Raw genomic sequence first — 18107 nt, forward strand, 5'->3', positions numbered from 1 at the left:
GATCTCCCTCCTCCTCGCTGAGTTTCTTTTGCTGCTCTCCTTCGTGTCTTTATAAACTGGTGGTGTTGCCACAGTATTCCTACACGCATTACTGTTTTTATTTACCGATGTGCAATATCTGCACATGCTGCTCCTCTTTCTCACTGTCTGCAGCCCAAATGTGTTTTCTCAGGGCATCTGAGTCACGTGATCGCACAGTAACGAATCAAAGCAAATCAGGAAGAAGGGGGCGGAGCAAAGAGTGTGTGCAGGAGAGGAGTCGAGCAGAGAGAGCTGCTTTTTCATGAAGCGGGAGTGAAGTAGTGACCTTAGAGGAGAGAAACAAACTAAAGCATCGATCATAAACCACTACCAACGTCCTGATCGATATCTGCATCGATCTGCCCACCCTTGTCTCCTGGATCGTAGCTGAGATCAGCGTGAACCACGTGGGTCTCTGCTCCCTGATCTGTTTCCTGTGTTTGGAAAGAGTTGCAGCTTCATCGCGGAGTTTCTCTCGGTTTGTGGGCTCATCTAAAGGTAAGCACCGAGCTAACTTTACTGTGAGTTCAGTTCATGTTGAGTTTAGCTCCTGAATGAGGTCTTCTGCTGCTCTCCTCGGTGTCTGTTCACAGTTTATTGTGAACACGTTGAGAGAAGAGTGAGAGAGTGTTTGGAGAAGAACACCAACTAATCATTAGCTCAGCATGCTGGGAGAAGTTGGAGCAGAAAAGTCTTTTCATTGTCCCTGCAGCTGTTTTTCTGCCTGCACCAAACCTCTACAGCCTCGTTTCTATTTGTATGGACTCAAATGTCGTCATAAATATTTTGTACTTGTAAATCAAATGCGTATTTGTGCATTGAGTTTTGCAACTTTGCAAATAAGCATTAAGACTATATGTATTTAAATCCTAACAGTATCTGTAACCAGATATTAACAGAAAAATTTGTAACACTTGTAAATATTTTTTACACACATAGACAAATTCTCATCTGTAGATGCACAAAAATAAAATGTTCATTGATTAACAAGTACAAAATATTTATGACTGTTGGGTCTGTGTTCCCACAGGCCCCGCTAGTTTAGAGACTTATTCCTCATGAAGAGCGAAATCAAGACAGAACATCTGTCTCCCATCCCCCCATTGGTTACAAACACAAGGCAGTGTGTGTGTGTGTGTGTGTGTGTGTGTGTGTGTGTGTGTGTGTGTGTGTGTGTGTGTGTGTGTGTGTGTGTGTGACCTCACCAAAAGGATCATAAAAGCAGGAAGCAACATCAGACAGAATCTTCACAAGGGATTTGCTCATGATAAAACACTACAGCCTCTTCCCAGAACCTCGAGAGGCTGGGGAGGGAGACAAAGGAATGTCTTGATCCTATAGTTTGAACCAAGACTTTACAAATTTAAGAAGCACAATGACAACATTCAACAATTTGACTTAACAATGACCACAATTTGAGCCTCGATATTTCAAGTGATAACAGGAAAGTGTGTGTGTGTTCTTGATTTTACTACCTGGTGGGATCCACTTTAAAGTTGTCCATAAAATTTAAATGATTAATTTTACAAAAATGAAAGCAATATATCACTGACATACAAATGAGGACAAAAGCTCAGCTTTCTGTTGTGCTTCTAAATACTGTAGGAACTGCAAGTAAGCCTGCAGTGTGAGAGCAAAGTGCTCTAATGGGATAGTGTGATGCTATGAGATCTCTAAGCTATGATGGGGCCTGATCAGTCAAGACTCCGTCCTCTGTTCTTGTTTCACTGTGATGTTACAAAGATCTGTTTTGTGTCCCAGCCGATCAGCAGGAGGAGAAGAGTCTGACGGAGCACCAGACGAACATTTTCAACCATTCGGACTCAGCTCAGCCGCTACAGTGGACAGAAATGTCATCAAGACAAAAGGTGAAGAACCTATCACTTTTATTGAAACTGTACACTTCATCAGCTGATGCTTGTTTGTCAAGATTGAAAAGGATTCAAGAAGAAGTTTGTCATTTCGTATGGTATTACCCAGGCTGAAATGAAAGTGTTTCTCACCAGCATCTACAGTGCAATAATCAATACAACTAAAAAGAAAAATGGTTTGACAAACAGTAAAAAGGCAGTAATAAATCACAACAATAAAAAGGGGTAAATAACATAAAATCTTAATTCATAAACAAACTCCAGTCCAAATAGTCACACTCATACAGGTAGCTTCAGCCCTTTCACAGAAGGGGCTAATTAAATTAAGTAGTGTGTGTATCTGGGGAGTATATTGTATGCTGTGTGTGTGTGTGTGTGGATAGGAGGCATCAGAGTATAGCTGTGCTAATAGCTGAATGGATGGTTATTGGGTGCAGTCCTGCTTTTCTGAGTCTCCCGAGGGAGTGCAGACACTTTTGTGCTTTTTTTGATAACTGCTGTTGTATTAATGAAGAAGGACGGTTCATCAGCAAGGTGCACACCCAGGAACTTAACACTGCTGACCCTCTCCACAGCAGCACCCTCTATGGTGAAGTCTGTGTGGTGATCTCTGCCAGACTTCCTGAAATCGATCACCATCTCTTTTGTTTTGTCCACATTGTTGGTGAGATTACGGGATCTACACCACACTTCAAGCTGCTCCACATCTATTCTATAAGTGGTCGTTGTCAGTGATGAGACCAACCACAGTTGTTGTCTGCAAATTTCAACAATATGATTAGCACAGAGTCTGGCTTACAGTAATGTGTGAGCAGACTGAACAGCAACGGGCTCAGGACACCCCCCAGAGGAAAGTCTGTGCTCAACAAGATGGTCTTTGATGTGTGGCTGCCCACCTTGACTGTCTGTTGCCGCTTTTCAAGAAGCTGAAAACCCATTTGCAGGTTGCAAGGTCCACGCCTGATAGCATCAGCTTTTCCAACTGCTGCAGAATGATCGTGTTAAAAGCTGAGCTGAAGTCGATGAAAAGGACTCTGGCAGAGGGGTGTTCTTCCTCTCCAGGTGTGACAGCATAACATGGAGTGTGGTAGAGAGAGGTCACCTTCTGTAGATCGGTTGGTCCTGTATGCAAACTGAAGGGGAACCAGGTCTATTTGGAGACTGTTCACGATGTGCTTCAAGACCAGCCGCTCGAGGCATTTACTCACAATTGGTGTCCCTTGTCATTGGGGGAGGGGGCTTGTAGTACGTAATGTGTTGGAAGCCCTGCCACAGCATCGTTCCTCACACTGTGTTGAGAAGCGCTCCACAGTCTGATATTGTTGTCAAGGGAGCAGACATTGGCCGGCAACTGTGTCCGTACGTCTGGCTTGTATTGGTTAGCAGCTAGCCTCGCATTAGCTCCTCTATGCTTAACCTGCTTCTGCATCCTATCACACCGCTTTCTGTGTTTCCTCCTGGGTGTTGCTCAGAAAGAAAAGAAAGAAAAAGAAAAGAAAAACAAACAAAACACCTGGATCACCTGTATGGAGAAAAAAAAATTGTGCAGCACGCAAGATAGACAGCGCACAATGTGCTTTGAGGCAGCAGGAAAGAAAGGTGTAGTCTGTGTCTGTGAACACCGGTGTGTACACCTGTGTGCATAGCTGTGTGGATCAGCATGCTTGTATTCCAAAGGTTTCTCCATGTAACGATCTGCTAGGAAGTGTGGGGAGCCATAGCGCCGTCCCCCAGGGTATGAAGCAGGTATGGAGGAGGTCCAGGCCCCAGATATCCAGAGGCCCCAGAGTACAAGGACCCAAGGAGGACCACCAAAAGGGGGGGAACCGTGCCACCCTCCTGGGAAGAGCTGAGTAGAGCCCCAAACGAGAGGTCACCCAGCAGCTACGGAGCAGAGGCCAGAGGGGGTTGCAGTGGCGTGCCCGCGGGCTCTGTCGGCAGCCAGCTGCGGCAGAGAGGACCGAGCTTCAGGCCCAGAGGGCAGAGGCCTGAGGGCATCCCATCCCCCGGAAGGAGCCCAGCCGGGCCACAGGCACCAGGCCCCGCCAATCGGCCACCAGGAGTGAGCCGGTACATACATGAGCGCCCAGCCCCAGACGACAAGGACCACCAACACACCAACGTCTGAGGGCATCAGCCACCGGCAGGGAGTGTGGTGAGGGGAGATAGCCCTCCATACTTAGGAGGGCCTGAGATGTACCCAGAGAGGTTGAGTCTAAGACCCAACCTGACATATAGACACAGACGAACAGGCGCACGCAGATACAAACGTGCATTCCCACCCCATGTGCACAACCAAATACTCGGCACTCACCCAACGTGTAGACAGACACAAATAGACACTGCACAGACAGTCACACTCCCCAAACATACTCTATATCACAGGTCCAGGTACCCCCGCCCCCAGAGGGGCAAGCCGCACCTAAACCCAGGAGATGTAACCCTTCTCTCTGGGGTGGAGGCAAGCGTACCACCTCCTTATCTGCAGTAGTAGGGAGGCCCCGCATCCCAGACCCCAATCTGACGGCCAGCACCTCCTCCCAGCGCCCCAGCCCTGACGTCTAACAGAACCGGGGTGAGTGAAGACCCAACACCTCCCTAAGCCCACTCATATGTAGTGTTGCTGTGTGCTGTTCTAAATTGCATTTAAAACACAGGAGAGCATGGTACTAGCTTCCTCTCAGAGAGCAGCACGGCTCTTCCCGAAAACCCTTAGTGTCTATATGCATTTAAAATTGAGGGTAGGGCAACAGCACCAGAGGTGGGTTGGAATACACAGACCATCCTTTGGATGCTATAAAACGTGCCCACCCCCAAGGCCCTATATGTATGTGTTATGTGAGAGTGTGAGTAATGTGGATGTCTAGGTTGCAGAATAAAATTGAGGCACAGGCGGCCAGAAGGGGACAGAGGGGGAGTGCCTCCCCTGCACCTTGGTGACATACCTGCACTCCAAGCCCTGTGCGTGTGGGTGTGGTAGAGCGGGAATAGGGAGGCAGCTTAGGATGGGGAGGGAAGAAAGGGAGGGGCAAGCGGCCCCTCCCTGGGGCCAGCTCCCCCGCTGACCCCAGTAGGCACCCCCACACTCTGGAACCCACCAGGGCAAGGGGGCCCAGGCCCATCCGGACCCGGGCCCGCAGCAGCAGCACCGCCCAGCCCCACAGAGTCCGGGGCAGCCCACCCGACTCCATCCCAGAGAAAACTGCACCCACCCCATCATCCAGTCATCTCCCAAACTACACAAGACAATAGACACCCAGGTTGAGTTCATTCTCCACCTCTCTTATATCGCTCCCCCCACGTGCAGAGTGAGCTCCTATAGAGAGGAGACCACCTGCAAAGATATAACAGCCTCCCCACCAGTTAGAGAGCCCCCTAGTTGGGCCGATGCACCAGAGGTCCCCTGCACTGGGGCTGAGCCCCCCTGCACCCACCCGCCCACAGCTCTGGCGACACAACAGCCAGGACCCAAGCCCCCAAGGCCCAGCAAGCACCCCAGACGGGGGACGGAGCACCCCCAAGCCTCCACGCCCGTCCCGGACCCAGGCTACCAGACCAGTAACCAACGTCCGCCAGCACAGACCCTCCCCCATCTCTTCAAGACGACTGTGATCTATTAGATGGTTTTTATATTGGTTAGAATTAAGATTATTTTTATTTTTCCAGTTAATGAGGACCATTTTCTTGGCTATGCATAGGGCCGTAAAAACAACGTGGGCTGTGTTTATTTCTGCAGTGACCTCATCCAAGTTGCCCAGCAAGCATACTAAAGGGGAGGCTGGAATGTTACATTTCAGACACTTTGATAAGTCTTCACATATCTCACGCCAAAACTTCTGAACTGGTGGACAGAACCAAAGAGCGTGGATGTAATTGTCCGGTGTATTTGCTGTGCAGTGTGAGCAGTTGTTGGAAGGCGTATAGCCCATCTTGAACATCCTATGACCAGTATAGCGCACTCTGTGTAATATTTTGTGTTGTATTAATTGGAAACTGGGATTTCTGATCCATTGAAATGTTTTTAAGCATATCTGAGACCAAAGGTTTGGGTCTAAGCTGATCGATAAATCTGCTTCCCATTTTGCAGTAGGAAGGGATATTGATTCATCTACTTTAGAAAGTGTTTGTAAGTAAAGTTTTGTAATATGTCCGGATTGTTCCAGATAGGTGTACGTTTGCATGGGATTAATGAAGACTGTCATTTTTAGAAACTCCCACCATGCTGTCAGAGAAGAGCTGATGTTGATGCTTTTAAAGCATTCATGTCGTTTGATGTTTGAGCTGATAAATGGTAGGTCTGAAATTTCTAGGTTATTACATAGGGCCTGTTCTACATCTATCCAAGGTTCATCTAAGAGGGTGTGTTTAAACCATCTAGAGGTGAACTGAAGCCTGTTGGCTAAAAAATAGTGATTAAAGTTAGGCAGATCTAATCCTCCTTTATCCTTGGTCTTTTGCAGTGTTTTTAAGCTGATACGTGGGGGTTTATCTTTCCAAAGGAATTTAGAAATATACGAGTCTAGAGATCTGAACCAATCTTGTGATGGCTTATTTGGGATCATTGAAAATAAATAGTTTATTTTTGGCAAGACCATCATTGTTATAGCGGCGACCCTTCCCATGAGTGATATGGGTAAAGATTTCCATCTAGCCAGATCAACTTCTACTGTCTTTAACCCTTTAAAGCCGGTCGGAGTGGACACGCTCCATTTTGCGTAACTATTTATAAATCCCGGTAGCTCTGCAACCAAGTAAGCTAGCGCAATAATTTTTTTTGCATATGAAACCGGAGGAATTGTACTTACATCTTATGCCATCAGCTTGTCCTAGGTCACAGTTTCCTTCCACATATAGCTTTGCAAAAACTGCATAAAAAGCGCTTGCAGCACCAAAAACAAAATATTTCAGAAACACGCTTTGCCGATCCGATCAGCTGTTCATAACACTTCCTACATCCATCAGCGTGAACTATCCCATGTCCGCCATGACCTGCCCGAAACCGGAAGTGACGTCATTTTGCGGAAATGTAGTTTTTTGCCATCAGGGCCTCATGAGCCTATACTGGTGTTTTTAAAAGTTATATTTGACTTTATGACTTTCTGTGTCATTTCTGGGATGCTTAGGACTCATATTGCACTGCTGGAAATAGTTTATTTTGATGCATATGCTGTTTTCTTTGCAAATTTGCATTATAATATTTATTTTCGTTTTTCCTACAGTATATGAAAATTGGTGTATTTCAAAAATAAAACTAAGAAGACACTCAAAATTAATTTCCTGTGGTGAGAAACTAGTTTGTGCAACTTTTTTGCATTTACAGTTTTGAGGGATATGCCTCTTAAATTTCTCTAACTAGAAATATATGTTAAAAAAACGATTTTCAATTTTTTTGTAGTTTATTGTACTTTTTTGCAATTTATGTAATTACTATGGACTTAATGCATACATATTATTAAAATTTGGGCTATAATGGTTGTATTGATGTATAGCAACTTGAAATACTCCCAAAAATGGCACTACAGCATGTAAAACTATAATATATGCTCTGGCGGACTTGGTTCTATGGTAGGTCTTAAAGGGTTAAAAGTGGGATGTGGTTTAATTTAGTTAATTCTGAAAGTTTAGGAGAGACATTAATACCTAAATATTTTATATTTCCAGATTGCAGTGGGGAAGGAGAAGAATTATGGAAGGAGCAATTAATCGGAAGGACTGTTGATTTTGACCAGTTAATTGAATAATCGGAGACACTTGAGAAAGAATTTATCAATGCAATTACCCCAGAGAGATTGGTTTGTGAGTTTTGGAGAAAAAGTAACACATCATCTGCATAAAGGCTGATTTTATGTTCTACATTCTTACATTTTATGCCCTTAATTGTTGTAGCCTTTCTAATTGCTGCTGCTAGTGGCTCAATAAAAATTGCAAACAGTGAAGGGGAGAGTGGGCATCCCTGCCTGGTGCCCCTCAGGAGACAGAAGCTGGAGGATGTTTGTTTGGTCATTTGTTCTGACACAAGCTGTTGGGGAATTATATAATATTTTTAACCAGTTTTATTGCTTGAGGGAAATACAGGGTCTTTGCCTGGTTTTAGTAAGAGACTGATATTTGCAGAGTTCATATTTGGTGGTAGTCTACCATTTTCTTTGATTTCCTGCAACATCCTGTGAAAAACTGGTGCCAGAATCGCCCAGAATTCTTTGTAAAAATCTATTGGAAAGCCGTCTGGACCTGGAGCCTTATTATTTGGCATACTTATCAGAGCTTCCTGGAGTTCACCTGGCATCAGTGACGAATCCAGTGCCATTGCTTGGGTGTCTAATAATTTTGGAAGAGTTATGTTGTCAAGAAATTGATCGATTTCATTTTTAGATTGGTTTATTTGTGGTGTATATAAAGTTTCATAGAAATCCCTAAAAAATATGTTTATTTTTTTAAGATCATATATTGTATTCCCAGATAAATCTTTAACAGCACATATAGTTGTTTTTTCTTTATTGATTTTTAACTGGTTAGCAAGAAATTGTCCGGATTTGTTATCGTATTCATAATTTTGCAGGCAAAGTCTTTGTACTAAGATTTTCGTCTTTTTATTAATAATTTCTTTTAATTCTAGTTTTGTTTTGCGTATTTTGTTTAATATTTCTTGATCTTGGTGTGACACATAGGCTTTTTCTAAGAATTTGATGTTTTTTGATGTTTTTTTTTCTAGTTCCTGAATATTTTTGTTTTCTTCTTTCTTCTTATGTGATGAGAAAGAAATTATTTTACCTCTCATCATGGCTTTCCCTGCTTCCCAGAGGACAGATGCTGATGTTCCAGGAATGTCATTAAAGCCTAAATATAGAGTCCATTTTTTTAAAAAGTATTTGATAAACTCTTCGTCTTTGAGCAGTGATATATTAAATCTCCAGTTTTTACTTGGTGTAGTATTATTCTTCTGTATTAGTGTTAAAGATACAGGAGCATGATCGCTGACAGCTATAGGATGAATCTCAGTGTCTGAAATGTTACTCAGCAATGAGCTTGTGAAGAGAAAATTATTTAGAAGATAAAGAAACTCACAACTCAGATATCTATTTTTTACATGCGCATGGGCAGTCAACGGTCCGATCTGCTTTGCACTGATGTGCACAACAGATGAGACACAGAAAAAGCGCCCAGGGCATCCTGAACGACCTTTATTTATACTTAAAGCAAGTCTCCACAGCAGTAGGAGTGTCATGTATGGAACTCCTTAAAAGGAGAAAGAGAGGGGGAGTGCCAGTCTGTCCGTTTAAAACCGGATGTCACCACATTCCTTTTACACATATGGCTTCAATTTCTCTCTCCCTGTGTTGGCTCCAATTCACAACCTCTTCTTCCTTTAAATGAAGCTACAACTTAAGCATAATCACAAAATTAAAAATCTTTCATCAGAGCTGCTGAACAGAAAATAATCCAGACGAGGTTTTTTTTTTTTTTTTTTTTTTTGCACTCGTTTTTATTCATTTTCAAATTAAACCGTAAGTCTTTTTTTGTAGATGGAATCTTATTTAATGCAACCACAAACCCAAACTCAAAGGGGTCTGGTGATGCCAACCTGTATGGATTGTTGTTAAAACAGTATTCAGTCAGAAGGAAAACAAACGTCTTCTTTCAGCCAGTCAGAGCTGTGCTCGCTGTCCAAGCCTTTTTGTTTCAATCACAAAAACTGGACCAATCCTGGGACAAAAATCAAACACTGCAAAAGCCAAAAAAGAAAAGGTTAAAAACTGTATTTGGTGACTAATCATGTTTGATTCACCCACCAGGTTTGGGAGCGGTTCTGTGGGCCGTAATGTGAATATTTAAGAAATTGGACAATGTTTCTGTTCAGGCATGATGCAAGGTAGTGCTCCTCCAGTCTGCTTTGTAGGCCATTTTGGAAGCAGCAGTCAGGTGAACAGCAGATGTAATTCCATTTTTCGATCTCCAGGCCATCTTTGAAGAAAAGCATGAATGGTGTGATGCCGAAAAGCATGAATGATGTGATGCCGACTCCATGGTTAAGTCGGTGGCGCCGCACCGACTTAACCTTTTTAACCTTAAAAAAAGATGGCGCCGGTGCATGTGGCTTGCTGTCTATCACTGCCAGTGTTGTTTGTTTGTTTTGATTTTATTGACTATTGTAATAAATGCCAACTCTCTCTTGGTGTATGATCGCCTAACCGTACTGGATCTCCGACCTTCTGCCAAAGGCTGGGCAAAGTGGAACCAAGCTGGACATAAAACTTTGCCCCCGCTAATATCGGAGATCCCGGCTCACCTGTGCCGTGTTCCAGATCCACCACTCCGGCAAAAGTGCTGACGCCGGGGTCGAAGGGCTGGCTTCCTGGTGAAGCTGAAAGCTTCTTTAAGGTATTCTCTTAAGCCCTTATCCAGAAAACAAGGAGCGGTGCCAAACTTCTGTTTCTCTCGGCGATCATTGGAACCTGTCTGTACCTGGCTGGTACCTGGATGGGATGTTCCAGTCCCGCCGGCGTGGTGTGAATCTGCAGAACCTGCGGCCTCTGTGTCGGGCTTCTAGGACGGTTAGCGACGGGGATCCGCCGCTTACCGCCAGGATTGGCCTGGTAAATGCTAGGTCCCTAGCGAACAAAACGTTTATCCTGAAGGATTTCTTCACATCCCGAGGACTGGATTTTCTTTGTGTGTGCAAGACGTGGCTGAGCGCTGGGGAGTGCAGCCTCTTCTCAGATCTTCTACCTGGCGATTGCTGTTATTCTAATTCCCCACGTATGTTGGGCCGAGGAGGAGGAATAGCTACGATCTTTTACAGTCATTTTAAATGTAAGAAGCTATCAACCCCGTCGTTCACCATCTTTGAACTGTCTGTTTGAGTTGGGCTGCTCTCACACAGTGTTGTGTGCGGTGGTTAAAATACAATAAGGACTTTGTGTTGACTTTGCTGACTTCTTGGCTGAATTCCTGCCAAAATATGATCGTGTTGGTATTGTTGGGGATTTTAATATTCACGACTGTTGTCCTGATATGCCCATGGCGAAGGGCTTTTTAAACCTTATTGATTCGTTTAATCTGGTGCAATGTGTGACAGGTCCCACACGTGAACGTGGACACACACTTGATCTTGTTTTACATCATAGCTTTTCTGTTTTTAACATAGATTTGTGATGCTGTGTTTTATGACCACAGTCCTGTGATGTTTGAAGTTCCTCTTGCCTGTGCCTCAGTTAAACCTCGCGCTGCTGCTCAGCACTGTCGTGTTTTTAACTCCTCCACTGCTGAACACTTTTCATCAAGTCTCTCCTTGTGCTCGTGACCTCTCAGTCTCTGTTTCCTCCTCTGCTGTCTTTGACAGGTTTGAGCATGTGACTCTTTCCGTTTTAAAGGAGACTGTTGGTCGTTTTAAGTCTGTAGGGTCTCCAAATGATGCTGTCCCTCCTCGACTTTTAAAACAGGTGTTACAGTTGGTCCTTTGGTTCTTGAGCTGGTATACCATAGTCTGACTGTCGTCAGGTGTCGTCCCTAAAGATTTTAAACATGCAGTAGTCAAACCCCTGATTAAAAAACCTGCTCTTGATCCTACAGTTCTTGCAAATTACAGGCCTATCTCCAAACTACCTTCTCTTTCCAAAATTCTTGAAAAGGTAGTTTACAGCCAAATAATGGCCTTCCTGGAAAAGCAAAATGTGTTAGAGGTTTTCCAATCTGGTTTTAAAGCCTTTCATAGCACTGAATCAGCCCTTTTAAAAGTTTTTAATGACATATTTTTAGCGACTGATGCTGGGGACTGTGTTGTTCTTGTGCTTTTAGATTTGACAGCTGCGTTTGATACCGTGGATTATGCCATTTTATTCTCTCGTTTGGAGCACTGGGTGGGCATTAGGGGCACAGCACTGGAGTGGTTCAGGTCCTACTTGGCGGGGCGAACTTTTTTGTGTCAGCCTCGGTGACTATGTGTCGTCCTCCGCTCCCCTCTTGTGTGGTGTCCCACAGGGCTCAGTTCTAGGCCCCCTCCTCTTCTCTTTATATCTGCTTCCTCTTGGTTCTGTACTGAGAAAGCACGGCATTCCTTTCCACTTTTATGCTGATGACTGTCAGATCTATGTCCCTCTAAAGAAAAAAGGCAGATACCTTACACAGCCATTACTTCAGTGTCTCGATGACATTAAGGCTTGGATGTCTGTTAACTTTTTAAAATTCAATGATAAAAAGACCGAGGTGATGGTTTTTGGCAGCCCCACTGAGACCCCCAATGTGTATGTAAATTCCCTGGCACAGTATGTTAAGCCAACTGTCATAAACCTGGGGGTCAAAGTGGACTGTGATCTAAAGTTTGATAATCAAATTAAGGCCGTGGTAAAATCTAGCTTCTTTCACCTCAGGCAGCTGGCAAAAATAAAGCCAATTCTTTCACGGCAGCACTTTGAGACAGTGATCCACACCTTTGTTAGCACTCGGCTGGATTACTGTAATGCACTTTATATTGAGGTGAGCGCATCATATATTAGTCATCTACAGAGGGTGCAAAATGCCGCAACTCGTCTTTTAACTGCCACTCGAAAGTTTGAGCACATTTCCCCTGTTGTAGCTTCACGTCACTGGCTGCCCATTTCTTTTAGGATTCATTTTAAAATTCTTTTATTTACTTTTAAAGCTCTCCATGGCCTAGCTCCATCTTATCTCTCTGAGCTGCTACAGCCTTATACACCCACCCGCTCTCTCAGGTCAGCTGATCAGCTGCTCCTGAAGATACCCAGGACTGGGCGTAAACTTAGAGGAGATCGTGCTTTTGTTGTAGCAGCTCCAAAACTGTGGAACGAGCTTCCTTTAGAGATTAGACAGGCCACTTCTTTATCTGTTTTTAAGTCACTCTTGAAAACCCACCTCTTTACCCTGACCTTTGACACCACGTGAGATGTTGGTTTTTATTTTTATTTTAGTTGTTTTTAGGTGATTCGATGCTGTTTTATCTTGGTTTTGTTTTAATATAGGGCTGTTTTAATTTTATGTTTTATTTATTTATTTCGCTGCTTTCTGTTATTCTATTGTTTTAACTTATTTTCTGTACGGCACTTTGTTCCTGTGCTGGGTATTTTAAAGTGCTTTATAAATAAAATTGGATTGGATTGGATGGGGCCAGGTAAGCGACCAGAGACAGCTCCATAAGGAGTGGGTTAGCTAAGCCAGTTTTGTCGGTGCTGTCCAACGTCATGTACTGTTCATAGCTGGGTACAGTGATGCAGGTAGACAGAGGTTTGCCACATGATGCACTTAGCTCTCAGACAAAGTTTGGGAACATAGGAAGGCAGTTTTTAGATATTGCGGGGTCCAGTTGGAGGAAAAAGCCTGTGAACCGCGACAGCTTCTGAGCTGGCAGAGGAGAGGGCTAGTCCACCTGCAGCTTCTTAGCTGCACAGTGAATCAGGGGCTGACTGCCGAAGCAGTGGCGGCACATTGGGGCTGTGCACACGTCATCACAGATCATCTGCCTTAAAGGCGTGAATAAAGGTTTCCTCGGCCAGGACACGTGAGGGCATGATATCCCATAGCACGTGTGTTGTACCGAGTGTATTGACTGAAATCAGAATCAGAATACTTTATTCATCCCGAGGGAAATTAGGGGTTACAGCAGGCAGCACGCTAATGGCGCATGCGCACTCACAAAGGAACCTTCTGACCAACTTTACACAAACATCACATTGGGCAGACATGTCAGAAGGTAGGCTGATAGGAAAAAACAACGAAAATACACTACATGAGGTAAGAGGAGGAGAAAAAAAACTCCACTCAGACTGAGCTCCTAGTGGGAGAACAGTTTGATAAAAGAAAAAACACCTCAGCACAAAAGCACAAGGAACTACTTCAGCCTTTGGTTTAAAACTAGTGTTAATAGAGGAAATTTGAAGGTTGAGTTTATTCCACGACTGCATTTCACTCACTGCCTCTGTTTGTTTCTCTTTCACTGCAGGACCAACATGGAGCGAGAAGGCAGCGCTCTCAGGAGGCCGACAAACCTCACAGAAGAAAGGAAGAGAAAACATACAGCTGTGATGAGTGTGGAAAGTCTTTTAACCAGTCTGGAAATTTAAAAACACACCAACTCATACACAGTGGAGTTAAAGCGCACAGCTGTGAGTTGTGTGGACAGTCTTTTACCCGGGCTGAACACTTAAAGACACACCAACTCATCCACAGTGGAGTTAAAGCATATAGCTGTGACTTGTGTGGAAAGTCTTTTACCCATGCTGGAAGCTTTAAAAGACACCAAATCATGCACAGTGGAGTTAAACCATACAACTGTGATTTGTGTGGAAAATCATTTACCTCGGCTGAAAGCTTAAAACAACACCAACTCATCCACAGTGGAGTTAAAGCATACAGCTGTGAGTTGTGTGGAAAGTCTTTTACCCAGGCTGGACACTTAAAAAGACACGAACTCATCCACAGTGGAGTTAAAGCGTACAGCTGTGGGTTGTGTGGACAGTCTTTTCACCGTTCGGGAAACTTAGAAAGACACCAACTCATCCACAGTGGAGTTAAAGCATACAGCTGTGAGTTGTGTGGAAAGTCTTTTAACCGTCCTGGAAACTTAAAAACTCACCAACTCATACACAGCGGAGTTAAAGCGTACAGCTGTGACTTGTGTGGAAAGTCTTTTAACCAGTCTGGAAACTTAAAAACTCACCAACTCATACACAGTGGAGTTAAAGCGCACAGCTGTGACTTGTGTGGAAAGTCTTTTACCCAGTCTGGAAGTTTAAAAAAACACCAACTCGTCCACAGTGGAGTTAAACCATACAGCTGTGAGTTGTGTGGAAAGTCTTTTAACCATCCTGGAAACTTAAAAACTCACCAACTCGTCCACAGTGGAGTTAAACCATACAGCTGTGAGTTGTGTGGAAAGTCTTTTACCCAGTCTGGAAGTTTAAAAACACACCAACTCGTCCACAGTGGAGTTAAAGCGTACAGCTGTGACTTGTGTGGAAAGTCTTTTAACCAGTCTGGAAGTTTAAAAACACACCAACTCATCCACAGTGGAGTTAAAGCGTACAGCTGTGACTTGTGTGGAAAGTCTTTTACCCACCCTGCAAGCTTAAAAACACACCAACTCGTCCACAGTGGAGTTCAACCATACAGCTGTGACTTGTGTGGAAAGTCTTTTACCCACTCTGCAAGCTTAAAAACACACCAACTCGTCCACAGTGGAGTTAAAGCGTACAGCTGTCACATTTGTGGAAAAACTTTCCGCTGGCTACTCAGCCGAAACATTCACCTACGCATTCACACCAAAAATGATGTTTACTGCTGTGATCAGTGTGGTAAAGCTTTTGTGACATACAAAAACTTACAGCACCACATGTTTACCCACACTGAGGAGAGACCTTATAAATGTGACCTGTGTGAGAAAACTTTTAAATCTCCACATTACCTCAAATCACACCAAAAGATTCACAGCAGAAAGAAACTCTAAAAGTGCAGTTACTGTGAGGTATGTATTTTTCTTTTAACAGTTTTACAATTTTATATGAATGAAGTTTAATTTCAAAGCTTAAAAGTTTTAAAAGCTCCTCCCCTTTCTCTCTATCTAACATTCACACTCCAATGGATGCATCGGAGAGCAGGTTGGAGTCAGTATCTTGTGGGATGCAGAGTAGAGCATCCAGGGGTTTAATCACCAGTCTTCCCATTAAGTAGATTACCTACAAATGAAGACTTAATGTTGCCCAGTAAGCTGAGTGTTATAATGTAAACAGTAAGATATAATTGGACACTGGCACAGATACTCCTTATTTCAGGCGGTGTTAAAAATAAAAATGTTGAAAGAATTCCCTGACTTCCACTGTCTTTGTGTCTTTGTTTAGAAGCAGAGCGACACAGACTGATCCAGTTCTCAACCCTGTCGTCACTGTGGTAGTGGGAAAGAGTTTCTCTGTGACTTTTGTGAAAAAACTTTCAATCATCAAGAGAACCTAAACAACATCAACTCAGACACACTGGAGACAAAACGAACTACTGCAAAGAATATGGGAGAGGCTTCCCTAAACCAAGTGAATTAAACCAAAATTAACTCTGTCACATGGGGTCAAAAACCATCTCTCATTCACCACTGCGGATCATCTTAAAGTGCATGGAAGAGTCCACACAGGAGAGAAACCATACAAATGCAGAAACTGGGAGAAAAGTGTCTCGCTGTCAGGAAGTCGTAACAAACATGAACGTACATACATGGAGGGGAAACTACAGCTGTGACCAGTGTGACAAATCAAAACATTTCACACCCATTGATTTTGAAAACCTTCAATATGAACTAAAGCCATCAACAGGATGTGAAACGACCACTGATGTGACTTTATATCCAAGAAAAAGATAAAAAGTCAAGCTGATCTGGGTCTGGGTTGTACTTTGGTGTATTACCACCTTAAACAGTTTGATCTTTTTGTGGTTTCATTGACTCAGTTATGTCAGATTTCCTCTCTGTCCTGGTCTGGATGCTCATCTGTAAAGAAGTAAAACTCGGATGGTTCAGTGGTCTCTAGCAGCTGATTAGTGATCCAGCACTTCTGTGTATCATGCAGTTGTGCTTCTTTTCCTCTTGTGTCGACTCAGCTCAGTTACTTGGTTAGAGGGTTCCACATATACAAGAATCCTTCCTGGAATCGTTTTTTGGTATGAGGTGTTCTTGGGAAGACGTCACAGCACCACCACTGTGTCAGGCTGTTCCTGTGATCTTCTTTTAATGCCACGTGTAACGGGACTCAAATCTCTCGAAAAACTACAGCTTCCGTCTCATTTACCAACAAACATCATCCAGATGTTTGTTGTTAGATGTGAGATGAGCCTTTCTGTTGTTGAATCTCTCCCCCCATTGAATCTCTTATTGCTGAATCATGACCTCTGACCTTATCTAAGCTAAGTAAGGCCTGCAGGTCTTTAGATGATGATCTGGGTTCTTCAGTGACCTCCTGGATTAGTCATCGATGCACTCTTGCAGTATTTCTAGTCAGCCACTTGCTCCTGGGAGGCTTGAGTACTCTTCCATTTTTCCTGTAGTGTGGATAATGGCTCGTAGTTCGCTTGAGTCCCAAAGCCTTAGAAATGACTCTGTAACCTTTTCATACTGATGTCAGTGACTTTGTTTCTCTGCTGTTTCTTTTGATCGTAGCATGATGTGCTGCTGTGTGAGGTCTTTCAGCCGGCTTCCATACATGGTCAGGTTGTTTTTCATACCTTTTTACCCTTAACAAATGAAACCATTTACAGACTATTTTCCACTGACCCAGGTAACCTTTGTCATATTTCTTTCCTTTTTGATCATCTGAAACATTCAAATGTTGAGTCCTTCAGGTGTAACCTTGACTGTTTTCCCAGTTGCAGCTTAAGCTAGGCTTAATCCTTCCTTTTTAGACTACTGCTTAGCCACAACCAGCTGTGACAATGTTTATGGCTGGTTTGGTTAAAGTGCCAGTTTAGTAAATAGGAGAGGGCTCTCAATCCCACCAGTGCATAAAAACGTGAGTTCTCTGTCATTGCTCACTTTCTGTAAGAATGTCATGGCCCTGGGTCTTTTGACCCAGCGTTTTGTGTTTTCTATTATTGTGATGTATTTTGGTTCTGGTTTTCTCTTTCTTTGGGTTTTGGTTCTGTTCTTCCCCAGTTTAGTATTTAGGCTTTTCTGCCTGTGTATTCCTGTGTCAAGTCCGGATTTCTTAGTCTGTGTCTTTGCATGTGTGAGTTCCTGTTTTATTTTGTAGGTCTGTGTCTCTCGTCAGTGTTTCTAGTTTCACTTCCCTTGTCCCGTTATGTCCAATTACTCCCAGCCGTGCCTCCGTCTGTTTCAGGTCTGTTTTTGTTTAGCTTTTCCCAGTTTAGGTTACTCGCTGTTCTGTTTTTTGCCACCCTCGCCTTTGTTTGTTATCTCACTGTCAATAAAGCTTCCTCACCTCAGTTGTGCTGCATCCTGGGTCCTTTAATATCTTACACCTGGCTCGCGTCGCGAACCCTGACAAAGAAAGCATGTTATCCTCAGGCAGAGCTGCAGACGATCAAGAATCCATAACTACTGGATGGTGGACGTTTCTCTAAGCAGACAGTCAGTTCTTGGGATGCCAGCTGGATGTAGTTTCACAACCTTTAACATAATGTCTGTGTGTTTTTAACATCTTATGCTCTGGTTTAACTTTTAAACAACCTGATTAATGAAAGCACATCTTTTGACCACCCTGTTTGTCA

At 43.6% G+C, this 18107-nt stretch overlaps 1 protein-coding gene across 2 annotated transcripts; it reads left to right on the plus strand.

The window, feature by feature from the left end:
* Positions 1 to 212: 212 nt before the first annotated feature.
* Positions 213 to 17822, plus strand: LOC113029619 (uncharacterized). 2 transcript variants are annotated; one of them, XM_080306799.1, is made up of 4 exons: positions 213 to 519; positions 1783 to 1889; positions 13846 to 15366; positions 15743 to 17822. In XM_080306799.1, exons 2-3 carry the CDS (start codon positions 1872 to 1874, stop codon positions 15346 to 15348), a joined length of 1521 nt encoding a protein of 506 aa, XP_080162925.1. In that variant the 5' UTR covers positions 213 to 519; positions 1783 to 1871; the 3' UTR covers positions 15349 to 15366; positions 15743 to 17822. The 2 variants fall into 2 exon arrangements, with proteins under 2 accessions (XP_080162925.1, XP_080162924.1); XM_080306798.1 differs by having other exon boundaries at positions 214 to 519; positions 15740 to 17822.
* The last annotated feature ends 285 nt before the right edge of the window (positions 17823 to 18107 follow it).

This window comes from Astatotilapia calliptera, chromosome 9, assembly GCF_964374335.1.
Source record: "Astatotilapia calliptera chromosome 9, fAstCal68.1, whole genome shotgun sequence".
Taxonomy (NCBI): domain Eukaryota; kingdom Metazoa; phylum Chordata; class Actinopteri; order Cichliformes; family Cichlidae; genus Astatotilapia; species Astatotilapia calliptera.